At 35.9% G+C, this 22,718-nt stretch overlaps 1 protein-coding gene across 3 annotated transcripts in view; it reads right to left on the minus strand.

Moving 5' to 3' along the window:
* The window catches only part of SGR2 (shoot gravitropism 2 (SGR2)), a 253,555-nt gene that overhangs the window by 90,263 nt on the left and 140,574 nt on the right, over positions 1 to 22,718 (minus strand). For all 3 annotated transcript variants that reach the window (XM_089788115.1, XM_089788114.1, XM_089788113.1), the window contains exons 10-11: positions 20,260 to 20,325; positions 19,453 to 20,016 (exon numbers count right to left, since the gene is read on the minus strand). In XM_089788115.1, coding sequence (XP_089644241.1) covers positions 19,453 to 20,016; positions 20,260 to 20,325 — 630 coding nt within the window. The remainder of the gene's footprint in view (positions 1 to 19,452; positions 20,017 to 20,259; positions 20,326 to 22,718) is intronic.

Genomic DNA, 22,718 nt, shown 5'->3' on the forward strand with positions numbered 1-22,718 from the left:
GCAGATTATTTTTTAAATATTTGAGATAAAGATGGATCATATGTACAGGGGAGCTAACAAATGAGCAAGGTGACCTCAGATCAAGTCCAACAACAGGACTCTAATTCACTTCTAAAATTTTATTGATATAAAAGTCCTTATTAATCAGCAGAAGATATTTAGGAATATAAACATGTCAATATTATGAAAGTGCTAAATTATGAGACATGTTTCCAATTTTACAATTGAACAAGAAACACTCTCCTAAGCCCACAAACACATCACTGAAAACTTGCAGAAGTGAAAAATCTTCTGGAGTTGCAATTCAAAATTGCCTTGGAAACCTGTGTGACCCACATCTTATCATTATATCAAATGATCTGTGGGAAAGATTTACAGGCAAAAAGGATGATGGAAAAAGGTATCGTGTAATGTCCCCATCTCTTTAGCCTCTCAATAGATTTCTTAGCCTTTCGTCCTTTTAAGGCTAAGTGGAAATAATTAAATTGATTTCTTATAAAGTCATTAAATACTTCTTCTTCTTTAATTAAAAGAGATGACTTTATATTTAATTAATTTAATATTAGGGAATCGTCGAGAAGCGCTGCTTATCTATTGTTGGAAAGGAGAAAGCTTCCAGAATAGTGCGATAAGATAACACTTATGATTCTTCTAGAAGGGGGGGCCAAGAATAATATAAATAGAGAGAGCCTCATGGGAAGGCATCCAGATTTGTTATTGACATTTGCCTATGTATTTGTGGAGCCAAGGGCCTGCAGATAATCAATTTGTCTTTGGGAACGAAAACTCCCAATGATAGCAATTTTGAAGGTGTGAAACATCACCGGAATTATTGCCGATTGGAGGTGGTATTATAGTCACTTCATTGTGCCGAATTTGTGGCCATGGGCCAGGTGTGAAGAGGAAGAATAAGTAGGGCATTTGCTACAGAAGCTTGTTGCAGGAACACTGTATTATCTTGTCATTAGGGCATAATACTTGGAAATATTGATTGCATTGTCAATAGAGACTCAAAGCGACTTCAAAAACCAAGTTTCTCTTGTTTATTCATGCATATTATACGCTACTATTGTAGGTGTCAGTCTTTATCAGAATTAAGCATTTATTTATATATATGATACCAGAGTTTGGATTTGATATTAGTTTGTATTCAGATCTTGTAAAGATGTCTTGGTTGTAGATGCATCCTTTTCTCTTAGTGCATTAACAGGTGAAAGGAAGGATTATATTCATTGTGCATCTTGTAACCATTTATTACCAGTAGAAAATTAGGGTAATTTGTGATCAATTTGAGCAAGGCTCATTACAGTGGTATCAGAGCCTTTCATCCTGCCATCCTGTGAACAGTCAAATAGTAGATGAGTGAGAGAGAAATCAGATGTTATAACAGGGAACAACGGAAACAACAATATCAGAATCCACAGGTTGAAGGGGATACATCCTCAAAAGCATTAAGAGCAAGAGATACCAGCAAAACAGTTCAAAATATGGCAGAAGAAGAAAATAGGGATGCAAGAGCTGAAAAGAAATTTGATACCATGCTTGATATGTTGTCATGCTTATTAGCAAAAACGGATCAGCAAGTCACTCAAAATTAGAACACAGCCACTCAAAATCAAAACATAGTTGTACATAGTGGAAATAATGAGGGAAGGTCTATACATCGTGCCGAAAAAACTAGAGGATCAGCCTCTAAGCCCCTTTTTCCCACCTTTATACCAAGAGAAGAACAACCACATGCTACTCGAGCTATTTCTTTTGGAGATGAAGCTAGACAGGCTTACTTGGAGTATACCAATCTTCCTCCTGATATGAGAGAAATATGGACATTTGATCAATTCATGAATCAAACGAATAGGAGAGGAGGAAGGAATGATCACTATGCTCCAAGAAATGACTATCAACAAACACTTGGTAAGATTTCCATGCCTTACTACGATGGAAGTAACAAATGCACAGCTAAGTCTTGGGTTCAAAAGCTTGACAATTATCTTTCTTTGAGACCAATGCCTGAAGAGGATGCCATAAGATTTGCCACACTACATCTTGAAGGAGCTGCTCACAAGTGGTGGTATCATGGGTTAGTCACTCTTGGACATAACCTTATCACTACATATGAGGAGTTTACTAACAAGATGATTGAAAGGTTTGATGTCAAAGATCCTGAGGTGACTTTCTGTGAACTGGCACAACTAAAACAACATGGTTCCCTTGATGCTTATGTGAATGACTTCCAATAGTTATCGGTCATGGTTCCTAACATCAGTGAAAGAAGATTGGCGGTCTTATTCATGGAAGGATTGATGGAGCCATTGAAGGATTGGTTGAAAGCTTTCGATCCTCCCTCACTACAGGAAGCAATGAAGAAGGCACGAGGCATGGAGCTTGCTGCCCCTACCAAAAAGTTTACATCAAAAGGAACATTCTCCAGTCATGACAACAAGAAGTTTCCCAAGAAGGAGGACAAAGCTAAAGATAAGTCTACTTTTCCACTTGACCGTGAGACTCTTAATGATTTGAGGAAGAAGAAACTATGCTTCTATTGTAAGGGACCATATGATATTAACCATGACTGTCCTATGAAACCTAAGGGGAAGTCAAATCGTGCAATGTGGGCACTAATTGAAGATTCTAATTCAGACCAGCAATCTGAAATTAATGATTTAGAATTAAAAAAATCAGAACATGATTAAGAATTATAGGAAGAAGTAAAGCTTAAAGAGGCTCATCTAACAAGTATTCAGCGAGAAGGGTCTTTTAGGATGCGAGGGGTTCTTGCTGGTCAAAAGATTATTACTCTTCTTGATACAGGTGCGACACACAATTTCATTGATACTAGGCTTGTTGAGAGGCATGGTATACAAACTGAGAAGTTTGAGGGAATTCAAGTTAAGGTTGTTGATGGTTTCACTCTTAGGTGTGACAAAATGATTTCAAAATTGCCCATGTGCTTGAATAACTATGAGTTCAAGGCAGATTTTTATGTGGTGAACATGGGAGACACAGATATGGTTTTGGGAATGACATGATTCCATGAGATAGGAATATTCACCCTCAACCTCCGTGAGATGGAAATGAGATTTGAGATGGATGGAAAAACTCATGTGTTGAAAGCACTCAGAGACACCAGTTGCAAGACTATTTCTCTCAGGAAAATGGAACATCTCTTACGTCATGACATGATTGAGTGGGCAGCAGGTTGTGTTTTGAAGCCGACATAGGAAGAGCAGCAAAAACCTGTTTATCATCCTAATATACAAGAGTTGAGGATCAAGCATGACAAGGTCTTTAGCAAGATTCCACCTGGTAGACCTCCAGATAGAGGGATAGAACACATCATCGAATTGGAGGAGGGTGCTAAGCCTATTATAGTCACTCCTTACAGGCACCCTAAGCGGCTTAAAGATGAGATAGAGAAAACTATCAAGGAGTTGCTAGCTATGGGGCATATTAGACCGAGTAAGTCACCTTTTGCTTCATCAGTAGTATTGGTTAAAAAGAAGGATGGTACTCTAAGGATGTGTATTGATTATAGAATGTTTAACAAGAGAACAATCAAGAACCGCTACCCCATTCCAAGGATTGATGAATTGATTGATGAATTGCATGGTGCCAAGTACTTCTCCAAAATTGATCTGAGATCAGGTTACCACCAAATTCGTGTGAGAGAAGAAGATATTGAGAAGACAGCTTTTCGTTGCCATTGTGGATATTTTGAGTTTGTGGTCATGCCATTTGGGCTAACCAATGCCCCTGCTACATTCCAGTCTACTATGAATAGGGTATTTCATTCACAGTTGAGGCGATTTGTGTTAGTCTTCTTTGATGATATCTTGGTTTATAGCCGGACATGGGAAGAGCATCTTGCACATCTTGACATAGTTTTGGGTATTCTTGGTAAGGAATCTCTATATGCAAAGGAATCTAAATGTGACTTGGGCATGACAGAATTATTGTATTTGGGTCACATCATTAGTGCAGAAGGAGTTCGAATGGATCCAAATAAGGTCAAGGCAGTTATTGAGTGGCCTACTCCAATGAATCTGACACAACTTAGAGGATTTTTGGGTTTAAATGGATTCTATCGCAGATTTGTCAATGGGTATTCTCGCTATGTAGCACCACTTACAAATTTGACTAAGAAAGGGGCTTTTGTTTGGACTCATGAGGCACAGGAATGCTTTGAGATGTTCAAACAACTTATGACTACTTGCCCAATGCTTGCATTGCCTGATTTTACTAAACCCTTTGAGTTGCAGTGTGACGCTTCAGGTGAGGGGATTGGAGCTATCCTTGTGCAAGACAAACATCCAATTGCATATGAAAGTAGGAAGTTGAGGGGCCCTTAGAGGAGCTACAGTATATATGACAAGGAAATGTTGGCCATTATGCATGCATTGGCCAAGTTCAGGCAATACTTAGTGGGCAGTAAGTTCATTGTTAAAAGAGACCATAATAGCTTGAGACATTTCCTTGGGTAGCGGGATCTTAATGACCGTCAGCAAAAGTGGGTCAGCAAGTTGCAATCTTATGATTTTGACATTTCTTTTGTCAAAGGTTCACAGAATATAGTTGTTGATGCCTTGTCTCGCCAACCACATTTGAGCTCTATGGCTGAGGTTTCAGAGGATTGGAGTCATTTGACTGTGACAGAATATGCTAAAGATTCTTGGGCTTCAAGTATTATTGATGGATCACTACATGATAATAGGTACACAGTGGTGAATGATCTTATCATTTACAAGGGGAGGATTTTCTTGACTCCGGGATCCAAAGTGAAGAACATAGTATTGAGGTCCTTTCATGATTCACCATTGGCAGGCCATCCTAGGTATTTCAGAACCTATCGACAGATTCGGGAGAGGTTCACTTGGAAGGGTCTAAAATCTGATGTTCTACGATATGTTAGAGAATGTGTTGTTTGTCAGCAGAACAAACAAAACCATACATATCCTACTGGTTTATTACAGCCACTTCCAATTCCAAACAAGAAGTGGGAATGTATATCTATGGACTTCATCACAGGGTTGCCAAAAGTGCAAGGCAAGGATTGTGTTTATGTGGTGGTTGATCGCTTGACCAAGTTTGCACATTTTTTCCCAATCACTATTTCATTTTCAGCCACACAGGTTGCTGAACTATTTTTCCGTGAGGTGTTTAGATTGCATGGATTACCACGAAACATTGTTAGTTACCGAGACAGTCGGTTTATAAGCAATTTCTAGAAGGATATTTTTAGATTGTGTGGGACTGAGCTTTCTCCGAGTACTAGTTACCACCCTCAAACAAATGGACAGAGGGAGATAGTCAACAAATGGGTGGAAGGATACCTCAGAAATTATATTGCTGGGCAACAAAAAGGATGGGTTAAGTGGATATACCTTTGTGAGTACTGCTACAACACCACTTACCATATTTCTATTCAGATGACACCATTCATGGCCTTGTATGGTTATGAGGCTCCAAGCTTTTTTGATTTGTTGATAAGTGATAGTAGAGTGCCTAGTGCTGGAGACATGTTACAAGAAAATCAGGATATCATGAGGGCTCTTCGTGAAAACATCCAGAAGGCACAAAACCAACAAAAACAATATGCAGATCAGAAGAAAGTGGAACGCTCTTTTGAGGTTGGAGACATGGTGTATTTGATGTTGCAGCCCTACAAACAGTCTACTCTCAAGAAGAGTGGTGCAGAGAAGCTCAAGCCACGATACTATGGACCCTTTTGGGTCATTAGGCGTGTGGGTGAAGTGGCTTACGAGCTAGAGTTGCCAACGGACAGCAAAGTGCACAATATTTTCCATGTATCACGCCTCAAGAAGGCATTGGGACATCATGTGGCTCCTTCTGCAATTCTACCACCCTTAGATGATGAGCGTAAGTTGATTTTGATACCAGAGGCTATACTAGATTTTAGAAAGAAGAGATTGAGAAGCCGTGTCATTAGAGAATATTTGATTAAATGGAAGAACCTACCTATTGAGAATGCTACATGGGAGAGTGAAGAGATTTTACAACATCCAGAGTTGAGATTGCTTAGGGACAAGCAATTTCCAGAGGGGCGAACTGTAATGTCCCCATCTCTTTAGCCTCTCAATAGATTTCTTAGCCTTTCGTCCTTTGAAGGCTAAGTGGAAATAATTAAATTGATTTCTTATAAAGTCATTAAATACTTTTTTTTTAAAAATTTAAAAGAGATAACTTTATATTTAATTAATTTAATATTAGGGAATCGTCGAGAAGCAAAGCTTATCTATTGTTGGAAAGGAGGAAGCTTCCAAAATAGTGTGATAAGATAACACTTATGATTCTTCTAGAAGGTGGGGCAGGAATAATATAAATAGAGGAGAGAGCCTCATGGGAAGGCATCCGGATTTGTTATTGACATTTGCCTATGTATTTGTGGAGCCAAGGGCCTGCAAATAATCAATTTGTCTTTGGGAACGAAAACTCCCAATGATAGCAATTTTGAGGATGTGAAACATCACCTGAATTATTGCTGATTGGAGGTGGTATTACAGTCACTTCATTGTGCCAAATTTGTGGCCATGGGCCAGGCGTGATGAGGAAGAATAAGTAGGGCATTTGCTACAGGAGCTTGTTGCAGGAACACTGTATTATCTTGTCATTAGAGCATAATACTTGGAGATATTGATTGCATTGTCAATAGAGACTCAAAGCGACTTCAAAAACCAGGTTTCTCTTGTTTATTCATGCATATTATATGCTACTACTGTAGGTGTCAGTCTTTATCAGAATTAAGCATTTATTTATATATATGATACCAGAGTTTGGATTTGATATTAGTTTGTATTCAGATCTTGTAAAGATGTCTTGGTTGTAGATGCATCCTTTTCTCTTAGTGCATTGACAGGTAAAAGGAAGGATTATATTCATTGCGCATCTTGTAACCATTTATTACCAGTAGAAAATTAGGGTTAATTTATGATCAATTTGAGCAAGGTTCATTACATATCGTCAATCTCATGATAGATTATTTATAGATATCAAACCCAAGTCAATATCACTTATCATTAAAGTTGTTTAAAGTACAAAATTGACACAGCCATTATACATATTCTGTCACTTCTGTCAGTGCAATAAAGGAGCAATACAGGGCATGTCAAAGGACTTTACCTACATGGCAATAAGGTTCTATTGACATAAATATGTTACTATTTCTTTGTGTAACACAATTAAGGGGTGTTCAGTTTCCAAGTGCCATTGTTTAGACTCAACACAATAGAGAAATGTGGCAATGGTCTAGTAGAAAATGTATATATTATAAAAGGATTTCTATGAGATTTTCCAAAGTTCCTAACTACCACACTTTATTTCTTAACTTAAAGAACATATCTAACAACTAGTGATTATTCATGGCACTAATACCCATCTTTAGACCTATGGATATAATGTGGTTGCCAATACAAAAAAAAAATCACTAACTAGCATTCCTTTGTTTTACTAAGCCATTGGTATAAGTAAGTTTTTGTCGATTAATTGTTTTTCTTAGCTTAGAAAACAATTATTTGCAGGCCACCATTCAATTTTTCTTCTCTTTTGAATCAACCATGATTGATAATAAACCCTCAATCACTTTGAGCAATGCCCTAAAGGTATTTGTTAGTGTAAGTATTGAATTTCCTTTAGTTAGTAAATATTTAATTTTCCTACAAGCATTGTTAAGCTTTCTTAGGTTATATTAGAATGGGTAGGATGAAGACGCATGGCATGATCCTTTAGTTATATGTCACTCAAACCCATCTTTTGGAAATTGAGTATCCCACCTTGTTTTGGATATATTTGCTTTATCCTTGTCTCAGTCAGCATAACCATATAATTGGCATTTACCAAATAGTTAAAACTTTCATATATTTTGAGCAAATGGGGCTTATTATTCCTCTTAAAATTATATGCCCATATTTTCTTATATAAACAGCCCTCACCTCTACCTATGCGAAGTTCACTAGTCCACATGTTCATGAATGCTAAGAGAGTGTTGAGTTTTGTTCATCTCTGTATTCAATTCTCATTTCATTAAATCATTTTGACCTTAGGTGCCTTCATCGATAAATTTAACATTGTATCACAATTGGTTATGAGTTGAGGGTTGGCAGACTTGTAAAAAATCTAGAGTCTTATGTTCTTGAAAGCAAAGCTTGCTCTTCTCTTCCATCCTATGATGACATAGAGAATCAGGAACACTTGATAGAATTGAAGTTTCCAAGGGTTCCTACCTCTTTCTTTTCAACAGGGGCATTTCGGAAGCTTCCTAGGGAAAATTTGTGTTCGCCATTGAGTTCAAAGAAATCAAGAAATTTGATATCGCCTTTCATTTCATCCAGATCAGACATTAGAGGTGAAATCGGTGAAATGGCTTGGCAGAGATTTCATTGCCAAGTCTAGAGGGTAGATGATTGATTTTTTGGGGCATATTCAGGTCATGGGGACTACACCCTCACATCCAGAGGACCCAAAAATCTAATTCTCCTTTTTTACAAACTATAATGTCCCATTTTTTGGGACATTAGGAAATTTAAAGACATATTCATATAATATTAAAATTGACTATGAGAGTGTCAATTAAAATTATAAAAGGTCAATTTAATATTTTATAAAGTGGGCTAAAAGTGACAAGGAGGGATAAGACAAAAGGACAAGAAGGTAGTTGAAGAGTCACAGCTTTGAAGATTAAAAGGGAGAGACTCTTTTATTCGGAGTATGCTTGGTTTATGATTTAGATTTCAGTTTCTCTCTTGTGAGAGTTATTCGAAAAGCTTCAGCTTTCATCCAACGTAAGGACATCAACCCTCATGCCGGTAGACAGTTGACGCAAACCCATTGTCTGTGAAGACATCACATCAAGTGTCTCGCATGTGCTTACAGGTTCTTTTCTTAGTATTCCAATCTAACTGTAAAACTATGTTTAAGATTGGACTTTTGAATAATAGTTATTGTATTGCCGTTGTATAATGCAATATCATGTTTTAAGGTATTTTATGAGAATCTACGGTTTTATATTATTGATTTATAATGCAACCTCGTATTTTTAAGTTTTGAATACTATTTTGAGAAAGAAATCGGGTCAATATTCATTTGGGATATTTCACAAAGTCAATTCAAGACCAAAAAAATCAATAGGCAAGCCTATGGCCCATCTCTATTGTATGTTACAGTATAGGCTTTTTGAAATAAAATTATTTACTTTTGACATTAAAATTTTCAATTTAACTGTTATTGAAAAAATGCAGTTTCTTATTTTCTTATCAAAAAATTGAAAAGTTTTCAAAAAAAAAAATTCAAAATTTTTTTTAGAAAAGGAAAAAAAAGTTATAAAATTATAGGCAATCGACAAGGTACCCGATTGGGACCCTACTTGCACTTGTAGGCATATGAGAAATGTTAGCAGGGTACTCCATATGGACTCATGCCCCATCAAAGCCTTGTGATTCTTTTCATTGGGAGCCCTCTACTAATATTTTATTATTAAAAAATTCAAGCCTAGTAAATTCACACCATACAACTACACCCTATGATTCTTACGACCTCAATCATTCTGCCATTCCTTTACCCTATCACATTAGTGGTTATTTGAGTAGTTCTACAAGCTCTCGTGTTCAATACAACTTTTTTGAGAGTCTAACTTAAGCTGGGATTCACTACTTTCGGTGCAACTCTAAACTTATTGGCAAACAATCAAATTGGTGGTTTCACCAACTATAGTAGAAACTCACCAAAATCAGAAGTTGCATGAAATACAGCAGCAGTTCGCCAAAATTAGCGGAGTCGACATTGTGAACGAAGGACCTCTCTCCATTGCATTTTGCATTTTGAACCTGCTCTTCTAAATGCAATGTCTCAGTCATACAAATGTGTTTTTCCTCGGACTTATTTTTTTAGTAATTGTAGATTTTCACTCTTTGCAATGGAGTGATCAGATTTTCTGAAAATAATTTTCTTGTCATATCTCGAGGACAATACTCATTTTTGCAACTTCAAACAGCTATAAATTCACAGACAGCCTCAATTAAGGTGATTCCTGTTTTGAAAGTTGATATTTTCATTAGCATTACAAATTGGTGCTATTTTGTTGTACTTTCAGTATTTGAGTCAACATTTGGACATTGTAGAACTCTGACAAACAACTCCAACAATGTAAGCACACTAATATATAAAGCTCCACAATCACTTTTTTTGAGGGGGATTTTCAATTGAGCATATTTTCTAATTTGTTTTCTTGTTCTTTTCCTACACACATGGATCATTCTAAGGTTTAATTACTAACATTGTGTAATAATACAACTTGGCATCAACATTCATTGAATTCTTTAATGCAACTTGGGTATACTTCATATGAGGAGCAAAATGTAGTTGAACCTAAAAATGATAAGGAAAAGTAAAAACTTCGTACGGTATGATGGATAGGTTTAGATTGATAATAATTTGATGAGTAATGATCCAAAGAACTTTAACAGCATCCATTATTTCATAACTAAGGTTACTGATTTGAGAGCACAATGTAAAGAATGTGGCATTAAGAAAAAGGAAATTCAATTGGTCTATAATGTACTAAATAGACTCGGTCTTGAAAATGTATCTTTTGCTTATAGCTTTCATAAACTCGTACTCATGGGCTAACTATGAATCAGTCTATTTTAAGCCTTCATTCACATCTTTTATTGAGATATTGATACATGAATAACAATAGCTTTTTTATATTGGTCTCATAAGCCATCAAAGAATCAAGCCTTGTTGGCTAGTCAGCCCCAGGGACAGTCATGACATTTTGATAAGAAACAAAGGAACTTGAAGAAAAAAAGTTCAAACACATCAAGCATGCACAATACATTATTTTTTAGAGACAAATCATCTAAGATTGGATATGATGAACATATTGCAAGAGGATTGGATATGATGAACATTCATGTTATAAGAACAATATTGATAAATTGAAACATTTTCTTAAGATGTACAACATTTATCTACCTTCTAAAACATGTGCTTCAGATTCTTTCCATTCAAAACAGTCAATATCACTAGGCAAAGCTGATGGCCTGAATTTTCACATGCCAAAATTTTTGTGAAATCATGTGAAAATCAGGAAAAAAATTGTTTTTATTTGTTCAGGGTTTCTGAAAATGTGTAGATCCTCATAGAAAACCCTAAGGCAAAAGTTATGTTTATGTCTTGTTGAAATATTCGTAAGTTGACATGCAAGTGCTAAATAGGGATAGATAAAAAATCTTGCTTATACAATTATATCCCTAAGTATTTTTGATCTATTTGCCGCATTATATTTCATGCCTCTCTTATCTCTTAAGTTGCGATATTGCAAAAGTCCTTTAATCGCAGCATCGCTCTGTTTTGATCACTAACCATGTTGAAGGATGTGAGGATGCGAAATGGTCTATCATCAGTTCATTGCTGCGTTGGAGCAGTTAGTGCTAGCATGCAAGTTAAGGCTGCGAAGGAACAATACAATGGAAAGTGCATGATTGCAAGTCAATGCAGGCTTAAAGAAATTCAAGTCGCGATGGTGTGAAAGGCAGAAATAGCAATAAAAGTTGAATCATCGCTTCATCGCAAGCAATCAGATAAACTGTGAAGTTTGAGTCATGAAGATGCAAAAGGCAGCAGCGGTTAACTTTTAAGGTTATTGCATGCTCACAGGTGGTTAAGAGAAACCTGGGGTTAAGGTGGCGAGGCTACGAAATCTTGTAATCATACCTTTGCAGGGTTAAGGAATGAGTTAAGTATTCCATTTGCGAGGTTGCAATGGCCTAAAAAGCTTAATATTAAATAGTTATCGCACTATCGCAGGTCAAAAAGCATTGAATGGACTTCAAGTCTTGATGTTGCAATGAAAGGAAATGGTTAACCCCAGATGGTCGTCGCAAAGTCACAAGAGGCTGAATAGTTAAGAAAGTTTAAGTTGCGAAACAGCGACAATGGAGAAAATAGTCAAGTTAAAAGACTATCGCATGGTCACACAGTTGAGCCATGAAATAAGATTGTAAGCTGCGAAGCCATGAAAAGCATCTGACAGTCAAAAGAAATGCTCATCGCACTGTCACAAGGGTTTGAAATAAGATGAAAACTTAAGTTGCGATGGTGCGAACATAATCAAGTAGTTAAGTTTTAAACTGTCGCAACATCGCAGGAGTTTTTGATTGACTCAAGGTTACAATGGCGAAGTAGCGAAGGCTTGAAATCGCACTATCACAAGGTTTAGATGCAGTTAAAATTTGGAGTTGCAATGTTGCGAAATGAAGCAGCGGTTAACCAAAAATGCTCACCACAACATCGCACAGTTAAGGAAAACATCATGTCTAGCAGTCGTGAAGAGGCGATACAGTGAATATCTCAAGCATCGCACCATTGCAAACATAAAAGATGTTAGGTGCTAAACCGCCTTGAAGATGCGAAATGGTAAAACTAATGGTTATCGCCAGATCGCCACAGTCAGAAAGATAAGGTGGTAGACATCTACAATGCAGCGATAAAGCATGAAAAGAGTTGATCACAATGTCTCAGGCCCATGCGGTAAATGAAGAAATAAAGTTGTGAAGTAGCCATTAAAAGGAGTCACATCTTCGCAGACTTGACATAGCAATTAAGGAAAAGGGAAGCTAAGTTGCGAAATAATATAAATAACCCTTTTCGCATTTTTGCATCTTGAAATGAAGGAAGAAAGGAAACTGTGGTGAGGCAACAACAAGGTGGTCATCGTAGCTTTCAGTTTTAAACAGCATAAAACAGTTTTAAAATGGCTATTTTTGAGTTGGATAAAGAAGTATGAGTTGGATGTACGATGGGTAAAAAAGTGAAGATTTTGCCAGCTTTTCGAAGATTGATAGGTTTTAAAGCATGCTGATTTAAATGTCATTAATGTCACGCTCCTATTGCAGAAATAGATAAATTCGAAGAAGCACGAAGATTTTCATTAGTAGTTGCATGATTGTTTGAGTTTCAGAGAAGAAATAGAGTTGCAAAGAGATTGGAGCAATTTCTTAGCATATAGCATTCAGAGTATTTGAGATAATCTTACAGAAATGACTCAGAAAGAAGGAGAACTAATAATAGCACAAATAGTAATAGAGGAATCTACTTCAACGGGGAAGAGTTCTAGCCCATTCGTGGATGAATGGATGCAGATGCTACCTAGTTCTTCAAATGCACAAGCTACAAATGACCTTGCTTTTTGAGATCCTTATGCATTCTGCAGAAGTGTCTGAAAGAATTGGCAGTCAATTGTTCTAGTATTTCTATAAGAACAGGATAGAGAAGATCCCAATTTGCAACCCTTGGTCCAAGAACCTGGGGAAGCTGATTATGCTAGAGGTTTTTGTGGACGTTGACCTGATGTAAGGCGCTATAAAATGTTATAACCCAATCTGCAAATCATTCCATACAAAAAATAGGAGTATCTTCCTAGCACTAGACAAGGAGACATTCATTTGAGGCATTTTACTTGGGAGGCCCTATGTCATTGCCAATTGACATAGAAAAGTTTAATGAGAATTTCAAATGCCACAAGAGCTTTTACATGAGCAAGATTATGACCAGGCATATCCCTCAAGTACACAAAGAGAAAGATGAAATACCAAAGAAAAAGGAAGTGGATATAATCATGCCTCTTGAGTTCTTTCACAGATATATGAAGAATAATGTTTTTGCTCTGAAAAATGTCTTAGGTTCAAATGGAACCATGCGTGCTACTAGTGCACATTACCTCATGGCATTAAATATTCAAGATCCCAACACAAATGTTGGATATGATTTTGTAGAGTACATTATCACCAAGATTCATCATGAACTAGCGGCTGCACAGGAGGGGAGTTTGGAAAATTTCAGATTCTTTCACTACTCTATGATAATGCATATGATCTTATTCAGAAATATAGATCTTTTTTATCAGAGTTTCTTCAAATGCACAGAGGAGTGGGGAGAAAGATTGCCGGTTGAAAGATGGACTAGTGTATGACAAAGATTCTACCCTTACTATAATGCTATTTCATTTTACAATGACTTTGTGCATCCTGTTTTGAAAATGATAGGAGTTAATGTTGAAAGAATACCACCTCGTGTGAGGAAGATAATTAAGCCAAATTTGTGTTATGATGCGGGAAAACAAATAGGGCATAATTGGGGTAGTGATTTTCTTTTGGGGGACTATACTGTTATTAGGGTTTTTGGATGCTCCCAGCCCCCCATCTTCTTGTAAAGTTTGTGCCAAAAAGATTAGGAATTGTAGAAATATTCTAGCAACTAATCTCATTAAACAGGGAGTACTTAGGAAAAACTGTCAAGAGGGGCACTTTCCTATGTAGGTGTACAAAAGTAGGAGATTTTGAGATAGGGAAGAATGCCATTGAAGAGACAGATGCATTCCCTAGGGAATACAAATTGCCAGTAGCCCTTGCCAGAATCTATGATACCTACAATGTAGTCAGGAATGCCTTGAAGAACATGAGGAATTATACCTTACCTCCAACAAAATGCCTATGGGAGGAGGATATCACTACTGATAGATTGGATGAGAATGTGCGCAGGGAAAGATTGATAAAATTTAGGAATGTAGTAGCCTTTGAGCAAGAAATGAGGAAAGTTGATCCATCTTTCAAAGGATTTTATCCTAAGATGGAGTACTGGTCCAGATTAGATAAATGTGTAGAAGATTTTGATGAAATCTCAGCCCAAGTACCTAAGGAGATCAGAGGAAGGGTGGATCTTGAGTCTGTTGAAAACGATATTATTGTAGAGGTTACTGATGATGAAGAGGATCAACCTGAAAGTTCAGAGTGGGTAGAGCAAAGAAATAAGAAATAGAAAATAGTGGAGAGTCCACCAAAGGCTACACAGAAAGCCTTACAAATTCTTCCAAGGGGTAGCCAATATTGTGATACTGTTAGAAGAAATTTCTTGATAAATCAAGCCACTGAGGATGAAAAGAAGGCCAAGAAACTTTAACTCCAAGCTCAAATGCTTGATGACAGGATCACTAGAGGCCAATGAATTCATGAGTGATGACAACTTCATCAAAACAGAGGAGTTCAAGGGTTTTCTCTTTAAATTAAAGCAAAATGAGTTATCTCTCTCAGTAATGATAACTTCATCAAAACAAAGGAATTCAAGGGTTTTCTCTTTAAATTAAAGAAAAATGAATTAACTCTACAAACGAAGCCAGGTGATTCTGATGTAGTGGTTGCTGAAATGGTTCAGAAACTACAAGAGTATGACCCTACCAGTGAAAACCTCTCTGCAGAAGAAGCCAAAGAATTAGTACAGAGAAGTGGTATGTTTGTCTTCCCAAGATGGGACATTAGCTCTTCTTTCCTATTGGATCAGATGAGAAGACGAGAAAGAACTATAACTTTCGAAGATGAGAACCAGATGGGAGAATTGAGAAGCTCGGGGTATAATATTGATGCCCAAACTATGGCAATATGGAGCTTAGCCCCAGAAAACTAGAAGCCTACTGTTATGGAAATCAAAAAGTCCCCTAGGGGGAATGTGATATTTTTGAATGTACACTCTATTTCCAGTAGCTAGATATATGGACTACAAAATTCAGCAGCAATGATGGGAAAGAACAGGATAGTTGTACTGGAAGAACAACTAGAAGGAGACTATGAAAGGTATATTAAGACCAGGAAGCATTATGAAGAAGAAATGAAAAAGACCTATGTCTTAGAAAGAAAAAACCTTCAGTTGGAAAATGAAATACTTGTTTTAAAGAAAACTACCAGATCAACTGCAGAGATTCAAGAACAAGGCACCTAGACAGAGGGCCAAGCATCTAAGATCAAAGGTACATCAGGTCAAGCTATGGTAGTTGATGAGGAAGATTTGGAGTCCAACACGGAGATTGAAATTAGAACCATAAAGAACTTGCTGGCTCACAAGGTAAATGCATAGAAACTGGTCTCCTCGAATCTATACAGTAATTATCTTGTTTTGCAGGGAGTTGAATACAAGTGTTCAGAGGTAGTTGCTCTGTTATCTCCTCTTTTTACCATATGGGGTACTTATAGTCCATTTTTTGATAATCTTGTACCTCTGTTGGCACAAAAGAAAGATCTTCCAAAGGTAATGATTATAAATACCAACAAAATGATAAATAAAGTAAGGGATTTGAATAGCTTCTTTGCTGGCAAATTGCAATTGATTCAAAATAAAATGAAAGCAATTGCCATAGGAACACCCAATTTTGTGCCTACAATTTTGGACAGTAATGGAGGAGTTAAGGACTGGATGGAGTGGTCATCTTCTTTTGACAGCATTTTGAATCATCCCAAATTCCTAGCATATTGCAATGATAAGGAAAGTATAGTGGTAGTGTATGATTTGACTAATATGCTTTATAAGCTAGAATCAAAAATGTCAAAGATAACTGCAGAGGTTAAGGCAATAACAGATGCCAAATGGAATAAATGCCTTAAGGAATTGAATGCAGTTAGAAATGCCACCTAGCCTGATATAGATACAAATATTGCTATTTAGGAAGTGATAGCAAATGTAAAAGCCATAACATCATGTGATAGTGATTAGACAGCTCAAAGATGCAGTTAAAAGCAGAAAAGACAAAAGATAAAGAAAAGGCAAGGAAAGCAACAAGAAGCTGAAGACCAACAAAAATATGTTCAAAACACCTACAGACCTCCTTGCCTACACAACGGTAACTTGTGAGACTCTCATATGGGAGGTCTTGGTTCAAATTCCCTTAACATATAAAAATAATTAATTAATATAAAGAACATTAATTAATCTAGGCTTCAGCCGTTTATTGATAAAAATAAAATAAAAAGTGCCACCTGCCAATTTTGCAACTGCATCTTAAATTTGATCAAAATACAAAGAATGTTTGTAATATAACAGAATATAAAATATATTTATATTTACTTTCCAATGCAATTTTGACATGTGTCCTCCCATCTAAAGCTTGTTGCAATCCTTCCTATAAAAGGATTTCCAAGATGTTGAGTGAGGGTCCGAAGTCTGTATAATTTTAGTGTTTCTGCTATTTTGCAATTGGTCCAAGTAGTCTTTGTGTCAATTTTATGTGTTGTATTCAATTTTGCCAATCTAGGAATACAAATTAATCTTAAATGACATTTTTGTCATGTCTTGAGTTATTCTTGAGTATACACTAGTGATGTATTATTTTCAAGGAAGATTAATACAAAAGAATGTTTTGCAATATTTGTGTCTCTAAGTTTTTATCTCCATTTTCATATATCTATAATTTTGGGATTGAAATGAACAATATTCTTTCACTTTAATGCAACTTGAATGGGGGTTGTATATCTTTTCATTGATTGCTTTTGGTTCAAGGAGTTAAGTAAATGCTTTCATGAATTGATAGGGTTTCTAAGTAAATGGGAGGGATATCTTAAGAATGAAATTCAGGGTTAACTGCTGATAAATTTAATTGCAAGGCAATTAAATAGGTCGAGGGTTATTGGTGTGACTCTATTTAGCAATGGATAAGGCACTGATCATCTATTCAAATGCAAATTGATAAGTTCATGTGGTTGCACAAAGCACATTTAAAATCAAATCAATATTTACTATTTTGTAATAAAGAATCAAACTGCTGGTCATTCCTTATTTGCAATAGTATCTCTCTAAATTATAGTTAGCTACTGTAATCAAGGAGTCATTGCAAATCTAAGAAGAATTGTTGACCATTTTTTGCTACAGGGGATAGATCTGAAGAGAAGAGTGTGAGTGAATGAATTGTGAAGAAGAAAATCAAAATATCCAGTCACTTCAATCCCTAAGACGCACCCGGCTTGGTCCTACAGAGCCTAAAGTGAAGAGAGTCTCTGTACTTTGTTAATATTGGTCCAGATCTTAGATATTTTTAGTTGAATATAGGAAATAGCTAACCCTTGGTCTGAGCTTTGCCTTTTGCATCCTGGTAATAGGCCTTTTGCACCCTGGTAGTTTTAAAACACCAACATAAGCCTTGCTTCTGAAGAAGCTAAAAAATGAAGGTAAATCTATTTGTGCTTCTACAACATTTGAATCTAGGAGATCGAGTCTATAATTTTGAGCTTCTTGCCATATGGCTTCTACACAATATATGTTTCCTTCTTTTGAACCTCGTGTTAAGCCACCTATTCTGATGGGGAACAATACTTAAATGAATGCAATTGTAAAAAGTTCTATTAATACTGCAGATGGTGCTTTCAATGATGTTTTCTATGTACCTCATTTGTCAAACAATCTTCTTTCCATCTATCGGATCACAAGAAAAATTATGGAATTCACACCTAATCCACTTCTAACTAAAGACTTGGAAATGAAAGAGATAATTGCTGCTACAATGGTTGATCATGCATCTTGGTTATATACCTTTAAAGAATTTGCACTGAATGAAGGTTTTGATCCTTTGGTGTAAGAAGCCCAACTAGATTCTACCCCAAACTTGAACATTATTCAAATAAACTTTGTCAAACAGTTTACATTCACTTAACATTCAGACATTTTTCACAAACAGTTATGATATTCTCAGTTAAATGCACAAGAGAGAGACATTCTGTTTGATTCTGATTCCATGATGCAGTCAATTTACTTTTATAGAGAAAATTTTGGACGTTTTGAACTAAAATTCCATTGAAGTAATGTCTATTTTAGATTCACTCTAAATTTAACAGTTTAATATAATAAGCTACTTTATGATTTTTTACAGAATGAGAAACCCCATATGTTTTATTCAAAGTTCAAACATTCAATAATTAAAAACAAGTTTATATTCTCTGTCTTTCAGCCAAAGTTTGACAAAAGTTAGATATTAGATACTAAACTAGTTATCTCCTTTAGGGTTACTAAACTAGTTATCTACTTTAGGGTTGAAGTGGTCATATGTTGAATTCGAACAGAACTGAGATCACAATACAAGTGATGCTCAGAAAAATCAAATTACTAGATGCACATCAGAATCATTATATGAATTAAAAATTAAACTCTAAGAAACTAATTATAATGCTTCTCAACAAAGACAATTATTGTCTATTTTCAAGGGGAATGAGAATGAACATGAATGAATGATCAAAATTGTTTCTCTCTTAACTAACATTTCTTTTTAAAATGTGACCTTTATAAGCTGTCATTAAATATTTAGATGAATTTCAAAGTTGTCATCAATCTTATTTAATTTGTCACTAGATGTTAGACATCAACACAAAGAGCTTTGTTTATGGATCAAACCAGGCTAAATACAGGAAGGCATTACTAAATAAGTAGAACACATATAGGATGAAGTGCCTCTTCTTTTAAAGACTTGATAACTTTAACAGGACATAAAATTTTCAATCTTGTCATCACTTCTATGTAAATTGTCGCTAAATGCTACGCTGCTACACAAAGAGCTTTGTCTATGGATCAAACCAGGCTAAATACAGAAAAGGTATTACTTAAGAGTATAAAACATATGGAATGACATACCTCTTCTTTTAAAGACTTAATAATTTCAGCAGGAGCTTTGTTAACAAATATTTCAGACATGGAACCTTCAGAGCCTCCTAAATCTTCTATATTTAAAGCCTCCATTTCCTTATTTGGCTCCAACAAAACATGTTCTTGAGCACCAACTGTTATCTTGTGTTGCTTTGCCTCACCTGTTGTCTGTTGAGAAGAAGTATAAATCTGGCGTTCCCCTTTTAACTCAACTGTAGCCTTTCTTGTACAATCTGAGATTCCTTTCATACACAAGGAATCTACAGTATTGTCTTCTGGGTCATAAATAGCATCTGATTCTCTTTTGGACTCTATCCCAGCCTCTTTTGAAGAATAGCTGCCTGAATTACCAGTACTCTCTTCTAAATTGGAAATGATAGGAGACCCTGCTGAAATGTTCCGAGAAAAGGAATCACCTCTATCAACTTGTTCTTCGTTAGGCACTGCAGTTTGATTAATATTTTCAATGGGAATGACGGATGACAAATTGTCTTGATGGCAAAGAATATCATAGGAAAGAACACTTCCCAAAGAATGGCCATAGATGGAAACCTGCAGAAAGACATAAGACCTCAGGTAAGTTCAAATTTCAATAGATCCTTTCAGAGATTCAAAACACTAATCAAAATATATTTTTGTTGTCCCTTCTACTTAAAACAGGACCACGTAATATTTGCATGTTTTCACATATATTATTATACTGCCAAAAAGGAGAAACAAAAGAACAGTCCCATGGTTAGCCAAGTGAATATGCTATTATATATGCGCAACAATGTTATACCTATAATCTATTACCTTCCCATCATAGCCAGGATTCCTTTTCAAAAACTTCAGATACAAACTGTTTAGTTGGTTAGATACCTGCAATCAACAGAGAAAGGAGTTCTAATTCTGAATACAATCTTCAAAAGTATGTTTCATTGCATAAACATGCCAAAATATTCTAAAACACTAGAAATATTAAGCATTGCAAATTTTCTTATACATGGCAACATATTGAGAGGTCAAAATGATATCAAACAGGAGGATTGGAAGACTGTCTGCACAAGTATCCATAACATAAAAGATAGGATAAATTTATTAATGTCCAACACGAGACAACAAACAGGTCTAAGGGACTGGAAAGCATACAACAAGGCCGAAGCCAGCAGTGGGAGCACCAACTGGCATCCACAGAAAGAACAACAATGTAAGAGGTATCATTGTAACTACTAACAACAAATGAAAACTCAGAAACAATTTAGATTCACCATAACAATGGCCAAAGAATAAAAACTAAATAAATGTAAGTCCTTAAATTTATTGTACTTATAGTTAGCTGTGTAAGGTATGATGGTTAAGCACATGCCAGTAGGTAGCTTATGGAGATATGTTACAAACCTTTCTCATTTCTGTGTGTTTAACTATTCTTTGTGAATGCAATTGTATTATCCAAACCAAACTTTTTGTCTGCTATGACTACAAAACAATTCTACTCACATTCATCATCGTGTAAAGAACAGAAACACAACATGCAGAGACATTTTACAATGCATATTTGAAGTACATGGTGTTCGCATTATTCATGGGAAAGAACTAGTGCGGCTAACAGAAAGAGTCTCCTGTAGCTTTCATGCTTTCCTAAGGGTGTTTCTGGTTGCTGAAGCCAATTTGTTTATTTCGATAACAAAGATGGGAATTATTGATTGAACTTTTGGCTGTGGAGTTTTTCTCAAGTTTGAGCATACATATACTTGTAAGATTTTTGTCATGAAGGAAATTCTTTATCGTCAAATACATTCATACCATTTCACACCGTAAAGTGTAGTATGAGCCATTATGGCATTCTTTGAAATTAAGCCACTTGCATAATACCGTGAAAGCATGCTACTTAGTGTTATTTTGGTTTTCGACTCTAAGAACAACATTTTTGGTAACAGTGGCAAATGGTGTGAATTCTTTCTAGAATGTTGGGGTTGCGCTGAAGTTTCACAAAAGTTCTTTACATGGCTCCGTGCAAGAGAGTTGATTCCTCATGAGAATTGGTGATGATTGAACATTTAGTGCAGCTTTGTGGAGTGAGGGATATGCTGAATAAAGGAGCTGGTCTACATTTAAATTGGCAGTAGCTCTTGATTCATATCAAAAACATTTCCTGAGTCGTTTGTTATGTGTCAAGCACATGTTAGTGAAGAGCTTGTTGTAATAATCACTGCCTCATTCTGGAAGTTATAGTTTTGCAATTGTAGTATTGCAATATACTCTTAATCCCTGTGTGTCTCACCTATCACTGAAAATTTTGTCGTGCAATTCATATTGGGTCTACTACTTGAAATGAAATGGCAGTTTAGTGAAGTTTCAATACCTCCTATTATTAATAGAATTGACTATTGATTGAGCTTGTATTTGTTAATGCTCTCTGCTATTTATATCTGAATGGTACAACAAAAACATCAAAACTATTTCAAGTTGGCAAACTGTTTGACAAAATACCTGAGTGTAAGGCGAAAATTTGTAGTACCAAAAGCTCAAGTATCAGGTGTGAATTCAGTTGACTTTCCTGATCTTAATAAAATAAGCTTGACTTCAAAAATAGGTACTATCTTGTTATGTTATATCATTTTTTTATATGATTATAATTTTCTTAATTATGGATGGAATCAAGTGTACCATTTTAAAAGGCAACAGTCTAACTATTCAGCCAGCGATTGCAATTTAAGTAATTAAGGGCAAACAGGAGGAGAATTGGGATAGATTTGTAGTGGCAATGACAGTGTTAGCATATTGCACTTTGTGGGAGTGTATATCAAACAAAATGAAGACAATGGAAACCCTGATAAGTACTCCAAGGAATTTAATGACACTTTTGATGATGAATAGTTAAGAGACTTGGAGAAAGAAAAAGAAATATGGATTGGGCTCTATATAATTGGATTACAATTGAATCTATAAAATCTCTAGATGGTCTTCTTTCTAAGTTGGAAGAATTAGATTTGTATTTATCTAAAGTAGACCAATCAAATTACAGGCTTTTGAATTGGACGTTGCATCCCTCAATGGTTGCTTTAGTCCAACACGGGTTATTGGAACATCCGCGTGAAGATGTGAGACTAGTAGTTGCTTCTTCTCACAATGAAATCATAAAAGAACTCCTATTGTACCCTTTAATGATGACACACTAAGGTTCTACAACTGATTGTGGAGAGCTTACATGGATTACACGATATCAAAGCCCCCACCTTTGGTAAGAGCGCTAAGATTCTAGAAATTGTGGC

This window comes from Cupressus sempervirens, chromosome 6, assembly GCF_028749045.1.
Source record: "Cupressus sempervirens isolate cs-2001-9-10 chromosome 6, ASM2874904v1, whole genome shotgun sequence".
Classification (NCBI taxonomy): domain Eukaryota; kingdom Viridiplantae; phylum Streptophyta; class Pinopsida; order Cupressales; family Cupressaceae; genus Cupressus; species Cupressus sempervirens.